The following is a 9,352-nucleotide window of genomic DNA, read 5'->3' on the forward strand; positions in this document are numbered from 1 at the left end:
TATTCAAAAAATTGTAATAAAAAATGTTACAATTAAATAGAAAATTTCAAGGGGGTTTTTCTTTTCACAATAACTAAAAGAAATGGCAAATTAAGTTGATATTATGCCATGAGTACGAGAGCCTTAAAAATATAATTTAATTATTAAATAAATAACCTATTGTGGAACTCATCTAATAATCATATCATATTTAATAATCAAGTCAAATTAGATTTTATTTAAATCAATATATTAACTTCTTAAAATGATTTATTTATGACTCAATTAATCTCTTTATTTAAAATCAAATTTTAAATTAATAAAATGTGAATTAAATAAGTTATTTCTATAATGAAGCTAATTAACACAATTATTAAATATATCAATTTTGATCAAATTCTTATTACGCATATTAATATTAAAAACATTATATTTATGAAATAAGTTATGTAGATGGATACAAATTTCACCATGACCCGATTATACTTAACCAAAACCAGAAAACAATATATCAAGTTTGAATTATGTTAAGCTATCTCGCATCAAAATTTATTATATCTAACTTGAAGAGAGGACCCGACTAGTCCCACCCGAATCACGGTCTCCAGCACCAAAAGGCAGCCTAAAGCCCCATTTGTTGGGCTTGGGTCGGGCGGGTCGGCTGAAATTGCATAGCTGCAGCTGATATTAGTAGTCAGAAAAACTATTTTCCTTTTTCTTATTGGTGGAAACTTTTATTTCAAGATTAATTTCATTCCCACGACCTCCTTCACCCTTCACGTATGATTGCTAAACTTTTAGAAAATATGATAAAAAGGAAAGAGAAATAGAATGTTTACTTCATTCCATGGAATTGAATCAGTGGGAGTGATTCCCATTCCCTTTACACACTTGTTTACTTAACTTTGGGAATCAAAACTTAGAATGAGGTCATAAGAAGTTAAGAAACCCATTCTGCAAATTGGGAGAATGATGGATTCATGGAGTGAATTTGAGGAATTCCACGTGATGCTCATATTTATTATATAATTAAATATTTAAATTATAATTATATTTAAATATAGATATTTGAGTATTTAGATATTTAAAGTAATCAAATTATTTAATATATTTTTTAAAAAAATTAATCATTAAAAAATCTAAGAATTTGATAAATTTAAATGTTTCTAAATTCATCAAAATGATCTAACAAAAATAAATAAATTATTAAAAACAATCTTCAAATTTATATAAAAAATAAAAATAAAAATCATATTAATATCACTTGAAAAGGATTTACTTAAAAAAGAATAACAATAAAAATAGATTTTTTATTATATAATCATACTTACATTTTATTTCGATTTCTTATTATTAGTAAATAGCTCAAAATTAATAATTTTTATTCTCACTCCCTTTTTTAATAATTACATAAATGTTTCAATAAATTGCTCAATTCTATTTATATTTCTTTTCATTAATCTTATTTTGATTTTTTTATTTTTGAAAATAAATTGAAAAAAGTAATAATATAATAATAAATTATTTATATATTAATGTGATTTTTTTATTTAATTTCAAATATAATTTTAATGTTTAATAGTACAAAGTATTAGATGGTTTGTTTTTTTTAATATATTATTTTTTATTTCAAAAAAATAAATATTTTAATTTTTTTATCCAATAAAAAATTATAATAAATCATTAAAAAATAAAATAAAAATAAAAATAAACAAGCAAATTGCTTTGCAAAAAGCTTTAAAAAAAAAAGGAAAATTATCTTTTGAGAGTAGGTAACGAGAAATCAGTTCACATCCGGAGGCCCCAACCATGTCTCCCACTCAGTTTCAATGTTTGCAATCTCAATGGCAGGTACTGTTCCATGGCATCTTTTTTCATCATTAAAACAAATTTAATAAATTTTTTCATTCTATTCAAAATTAATTTTATCTTATGCATTTTTATGCCCTTTTATGTGCAAATTTTATTTTCTTATTATTATGAAATAGAATTGCAAATTTACTAAAATATTTTATTTGATAAATTTGACGATGTGACATTTATTTTTATTAGAATTATTAAGTCATTATTAATTTAATTATACTAGAATATAGAGATATCATCGAATGGTGTATTAAGCGTAAAAAAATAGTTATTTAAAGTTTTTATAAAATAAATAAGATAAAATAGATTTTAATTAAAGAATATATATTAAAATTTAAGTTGTTAAAACCCCCATAATTACAATTGGAGTGAAAAAAGAAAAATGGCAAAAAAAAGTTTATGTTATCGGACTTCACGTATTGTTAATGGACAATTTAGGATTCTTACACAAAAGAAAATTTCGGGTAGGTCTCAAGGGATCCCTTTTGACGATTATGGGATTCAGTGTTTTGAACCCCTGTACAACCTCAATGTGTCATTATAGGAGATTTTGTTCATATACACTATCAATCGATGAGATAAGTTTCTACTCTCAACCCATACTCACTATAGTTGATGATTGATTTGCTTGACTCTAGCAAGGGTTGGGTAAAGGGCAATATTACCATTTCAAGCTTTTGGGATGGTTCGAAGGATGCGCCTTGTGGGTAGGTCCACCTAAATCAATCTTTAATATCAATATTTCTTTAGTTTCTTTCTTGATCCCATGTATTCACTTTTGTAGATAAGAAGAAGCAAGGTCACCCGATCCAGTAGGTACAGAAAGTTGTATGGGAGCCTTGGAATTGTTTGTATGTGATCGACACCACCTAGAGGAAGTACACTTCGCTACTTTCAAAGCCAAATCTAAGGGAGGTACTAGCCCATGTAGATTCTTTCTTTCCTTAGAGCCTTCCTCAAATCTCTTTGGAATGCCTAGTTCTCAAAGAACATTTCTTGAGCTTTGACCCAAAATAGTGCTTTTTAAAAAAAAAATCCAAAAAATAAAGTTGTTTTGAAAATAATGCCCGATCTAATGCGTCTGTGCCACATAAGCTGCCACGTCATAAAACCGTAGTTGGTGACTACGGTTTTATTTTTCTAAAGTGGTTAGAAACCGTAGTTACCAACCATGGTTTTAACTTTAAGTTTAAAGCCGTAGTTGGTGACTACGGCTTTGACTTTTTTTAAAAATAGTCAAAGCCGTAGTCACCAACTGCGGTTTTAACTTTATATATATTTATATATAACTTTAATTTTTAAATAAAAATATTATATTATTTTGATTTTAAATATACTTATTTTATTATTTTAAAAATAATAATATATGAAATTAAATAATTGATATTTTTAATTTGATATAAATATATTTTTAAATTTTATTAAAATAATATACTCTATATTTAATATAAATATATTTAGTTAATTATATTTAAATATAAATAAAATATAATAAATTATGAAAGCCTATTAAAAAACAAATAATATAAATTATTATATTAATTAATAATTTTTTATATACTATATGTAAGTGGTATATAATGTCACATGTATATAAGTTCAATTAAATTTAAAATTTATCATATTTTAATTTAAGTTCATAATATTATATCGATATGATAATAATTTATTTATATATTTAAATAAATATGCTAAATTTTAAACTTAAATTAAACTTTTATATATATATATATATATATATATATGTGTGTGTGATATTATCTACTACTTACATATAATATATAAAAAAATTATTAATTAATATAATAATTTATATTATTTTTTCTCCAAATAGGCATTTATAATTTATTTATTTTAAATACACATAATTTATTATATTATATTTATATTTAATTTTAATTAAATAATTATATTTATATTAAATATAGTGTCAATTGTTTTAATAAAATTTATTTATATATTTAAATAAAAATGTGATAAATTTTAAACTTAAATTAAACTATATATATATATATATGTGTGTGTGTGTATATGTGTGAGGTATTATATACCACTTATATATAATATATAAAAAATTATTAATTAATATAATAATTTATATTACTTTTTTATTTTCTAAATAGGCATTTATAATTTATTTATTTTAAATAAATATAATTTATTATATTTTATTTTAATTAATTAATTATATTTATATTAAATATAATGCCTATTGTTTTAATAAAATTTAAAAATATATTTTTATATCAAATTAAAAATATTAATTATTTAATTTCGTATATTATTATTTTTAAAATAATGAAATAAGTATATTTAAAATCAAAATAATATAATATTTTTATTAAAAAAATTAAAGTTATATATAAATATATATAAAGTTAAAACCGTAGTTGGTGACTACGGCTTTGACCATTTTAAAAAAAAGTCAAAGCCGTAGTCACCAACTACGGTTTTAAACTTAAAGTTAAAACCGTGGTTGGTAACTACGGTTTTTAACCACTTTAGAAAAATAAAACCGTAGTCACCAACTACGGTTTTATGACGTGGCAGCTTATATGGCACAGACGCATTAGATCGGGCATTATTTTCAAAACAACTTTATTTTTTGGATTTTTTTTTTAAAAAGCATTATTTTGGGTCAAAGCTCACATTTCTTCCTCAAGGAACTTGATTACTACGGAGTTGCATGATTGGCAAATATTATTTTTACTTTTTTATTTAGTTCCATAAATGATGTCAATTATTGTTACTAGACTTAGTGTATCACTAATGGATGGTCCAAGACTTTTGTATGAAAGAAACTGTAGGTTCTTCTAACATAAACAAAAAGCCAACAAAGGAATTAGAGGGTTGAAACGATAGTGAAGTTAACCTCATTGCCAAGTCTAAGCTAGTGTTTGTTTTTTATTTCTTAAATCTAAATAAAACTTAATTCTAAATACAACCTAATAATATTAAATATTAAGTTTTTTTTTCTATTTTATTTTTATTAAATATTAATTATTAATTATTATATATATATATATATATATATATATAGGTTGAGATTATGTTTTGATTGTTTTAAAAAGTTATTTTGAATATTCACCAAAAAGTCAAATATTTTTACTTTTTTTATTTAAAAAGTTTTAAAAATAAGTAATAAAAAAAAAATTGAAATAAATTATTTAAAGTCTTAAAATAAATCATATTTAACATTAAGTTAAAAAATAATAATAATAATCACCACCTAACTTGGATGCTTCTTCAGAAAGAAACAAAAAGGCGGCAAAGGAATTGCAGAGTTGGAGGGATGGTCAGGTTGGCCCTGCTGCTGAGTCTATTATTATCTAACAAGATGGTAAAAAATCTTCCTTTCTCCTATGCATTAAAGGGTACCAAAATCTATCATCAATAGATATTGATATTTTTCCATTCTATATGGGAAAAAATAGATATATTCATATAGCATTCACTCTTTTAAAGGAAAAACATATGACAGAATCACAATGAGGCGCATGGGGCAGAGGTTGTTGTAGACACCATTGATTCAGGTGGTTGAAAATGGAAGTTGTAACATACACAGGATAAAGCTTGGCTTTTCACCATCTGTACTGAAAGTTGGGCAAAATGTTAACCATTTTCCGTTCACAGACTTCATTCCATAAATGGCCCGACAGCCAAGCAACTTTAACGTTCATTCCCCATTGATTTTTCTTATCTTTATCTCTTTCCCTGCGTCTCTTTGACTCATCGACTGCATCAGACCTTACTACCATATATAAATTGCTTCACCACCCCCATCATACAAAACCAGTCCCTTTTTTCTACTGCTCTCTATAGCTAGCTGTATGCATATTTCTCATCCAGAGAAGAAAGAAATGGCAAAATCAGCAGAGCAAGGGCACCCAAACCAGGCTTTTGGATGGGCAGCCACTGACACATCTGGTGTCCTCTCTCCCTTCAAATTCTCGAGAAGGTTTTTCCATCTTCTACCTTGTTTTCTTTTCTAGGAGTATTCTTGTATAGAAGATATTATCTAGCACTTTCCATTCATGGTGGGGCTTGTCTAAAAACTGATGTTTTACAGGGCAACAGGAGAAAAAGACGTAAGATTCAAAGTGTTGTACTGTGGAATATGTCACTCAGACCTACACATGATCAAGAATGAATGGGGCAAGTCCAGATACCCTATAGTTCCCGGGTATGCTCCACAGTCCACACCCATTTCTCTCTACTGTTTATTTATTTATTTATTTATTATTATTTTTTTCTCTGATCTGTATAAACAATACCAAAAATATATATATATGGGATTGTTAATCTATATTTCATGTAAACTGACTGATAAAAAGTAGTTTGTGAATTTTTTGGTGAGGAAAAGAGATGATAATGTCTTACTTGATATTCTTCTTTAAAATGAGGAGAAAAAAAAAACGAAAAAGAAGAAAAAACCATGTCAAAAATATGTGTTGTACGTATTCTTTGAATTTGGTTTGTGTCTGCGTCAAGTCTCTTGATTTGCTTTGCTGTACTGGAGTTTACTTTCGGATCCAAAGTATGAATCTTGTGTTTCATATTCCTCTTTCAGCCTAAAACAATGAATCTTGTGTTTCCACGTTTACATGACCTTTGAGTCCCCAAATTCTTTGATAAGACCTTTCAAAATGCAGATTTGGATTTGAGTGAAATCCCAATTCCCACGTAGCCTTTAAAAAATCCATACACAACCTAATTAATCAGCCATTCCAATTACCACACATCTAAGATCCAACTGAATTGGGTAATGCAGGCATGAAGTTGTGGGCATAGTGACAGAGGTGGGGAGCAAAGTGGAAAAGTTAAAAGTAGGAGATAAAGTTGGGGTAGGGTGCTTCGTTGGAGCTTGCCACTCTTGTGATGATTGTGCTAATGATCTCGAGAATTACTGCCCCAAAAAGATATATACTTACGGTGACACTTACTACGATGGAACCGCCACACAAGGAGGATACTCAGATGTCATGGTTGCTGAGGAGCGCTATGTGATTCATTTTCCTGATAACCTTCCTCTTGATGGTGGTGCTCCTCTCTTATGTGCTGGGATCACAGTGTACAGTCCCTTGAAATATTTTGAACTTACCAAACCTGGGATGCACATAGGAGTTGTTGGCCTAGGGGGACTGGGACATGTAGCGGTGAAGTTTGCTAAGGCTTTTGGAGTAAAGGTGACAGTGATCAGTACTTCCCCTGGCAAGAAGGAGGAAGCCTTGGAACGCCTTGGTGCTGACTCCTTTGTAGTCAGCCGCGACCCGGATCAGATGCGGGTAACCAACTTTGAGTATGCTGTGTCTGTTGATTCTATAATGGTGTAGTGTATTCGTTGATGTTACGTATTCCATTCTCTGTAGGCTGCCATGGGCACAATGGATGGAATCATCGACACAGTCTTTGCTGCTCACCCTCTTCTTCCATTGATTGGGCTGTTGAAATCTCACGGGAAACTCATTCTGGTTGCTGCACCGATCGATAGGCCCATTGAGCTACCAGTCTATGCTTTGATGTCAGGTAAGCACATTAACCCCCAAAGTCCTAACTTGTTCTATGATCAGGAGTGGGAATATAAATAATCCAAAATTTTTAGGCTGATATCACTTAGCCTTGCTATATGAATGATCCATTTAAAAAAAAAAAAATTCCATCCGATGTTTTCCTATGAACCAACCAAACATAGGAGAAAAAAATCATACACTTAAGGCTACCTTTGCTTATGAAGGGTCGCGGAAAAGAAGATACGAGGAAAAAAACTAGAGAGAGAATTAAATTATCAAAAAATACAATTTTCTTAAACTTTCCTAGTTTTTATCTCAAAAAAAGAGTGAATAATTTTTTGAGAAATATTTTCACTCCATTTCTTAAAATTTTTTCTCATGTTTTTCATTACATCCAAATATATTTAACTTTCCAATCACCAAACATTAGGTAAAGAAAGTGAAGTAAAACTAAAGAGGAATGTGAATGACAGGGCGGAAGCTAGTGGCTAGTAGTCTCAGTGGAGGGTTGAAAGAGACACAGGAAATGATTGATTTTGCAGGAAAACACAACGTAACTGCAGATGTTGAGGTTGTCCCAATGGACTATGTAAACACTGCAATGGAGCGATTGGAGAAAGCCGATGTTAGGTACCGGTTCGTGATTGACATTGGCAATACGTTGAAAGCTACCTAGGATTAACTAGTTATCTCAATCGTTTCAGTAGCTGGAAAGTTGAGTTTTGGACACCCAAGGTTTCAAATTGAGTGGTTTCCGTTCTTGTAATTCGATTACTTTCTTTCTGTAGCTCAATAAAAATTTATAGTCAATAAATTTCTACAGTGATAAACTAGTTTTTTCAAATTTGATCTTAATTTAAACGTTTAGTTAAAAATAAAAAGTAATAAAGAGTGATTGAGAGCCTTGATGCACGCTCAAGTGGATATCAACAGCATACTACGCATGGCAAAGTTCCCTCGTGTACAAGCCTAAGAAGATAGCATTTATCAAAAAAGAAAACACATACATAAAGATCTTCAAATAAACTTAGTCATAAAATTGAAAATATAGATTCCAATCTTATCTTAAATTGCTCTTTCATCCTAACAAATTTATTTCACTATAGATAAAATCATCACTTACTTGAAACCTTTTTTATCTTTTAAAAAACTTTTTTTTTATCTTTTTAGGAATCTTTTTATCTTTTACAACTCACAATCATATTTTATTTTTTTGGAGTTTTTAAAATTTTATGTATTAATTTTTTACCACATCCATTATTTTTAGATTTATAAGTCATGCACATATAAGTATTGGACAACAGAAACATAATACTTTTTATAAATTAATAAATATTTCTTTATCGATAAATTAATAACCTTATTAAGACAATAATTTCTTTTGGTTATCAAAAGTATTATTTTATTGTAAAATAAAAATAAAAATAACAAAGTCAAGCTCAAATTCTCTTATTTAATTTATTATAAAAAAAATTAAAAATCATATAAAATGGAATTATTTGAATATATAGAGAGAGATAAAATCAAACTTGAATCAAGAAACAATTAGATTAATTCCAACCCAACTCCACATCTAATTCAAAGTACTTAATCCAAATCTAAATCTCATATTTCTAAATTGGGATTCATGGTGTTAGACTTAGATTAATTCAGTTGTTTATGTTGTATGATTCAAAATTCATCCTTATTATTTTTAAAAAATTAATAATTATACCAAAATTTAAATAGTAAATAAGACAAAATTTCAAAGTCATAACAAAAAAATATAAATAAATTTATATATTTTCTAAAGAAAGGTATATGATATAATTATAATTTGGTTTTTTTCCAAAAAAAATTAAAAGAAAATAAATTTTATTTAGAACAATATATATTATAAATATTATAAAAATATTAAATGAGATTCAAGTTAGTTTTAAATTGTTTGAATGTTGTCTTTACGTATTCAACATAAATTAAGTTTAAATTGAAATAATTTAATTTAAATTCAATATAAGTAT

General features: G+C 27.4%; 1 protein-coding gene across 1 annotated transcript; it reads left to right on the top strand.

The window, feature by feature from the left end:
• Window positions 1-5,702: 5,702 nt before the first annotated feature.
• LOC117918386 (probable mannitol dehydrogenase) lies at window positions 5,703-8,028 on the top strand. Its single transcript, XM_034835002.1, has 5 exons — window positions 5,703-5,800; window positions 5,912-6,025; window positions 6,614-7,127; window positions 7,212-7,368; window positions 7,826-8,028. The coding sequence occupies exons 1-5, from the start codon at window positions 5,703-5,705 to the stop codon at window positions 8,026-8,028; spliced, it is 1,086 nt and encodes a 361-aa protein (XP_034690893.1).
• Window positions 8,029-9,352: the final 1,324 nt, after the last annotated feature.

The sequence above is a fragment of the Vitis riparia genome, chromosome 7 (assembly GCF_004353265.1).
Source record: "Vitis riparia cultivar Riparia Gloire de Montpellier isolate 1030 chromosome 7, EGFV_Vit.rip_1.0, whole genome shotgun sequence".
Lineage (NCBI taxonomy): Eukaryota > Viridiplantae > Streptophyta > Magnoliopsida > Vitales > Vitaceae > Vitis > Vitis riparia.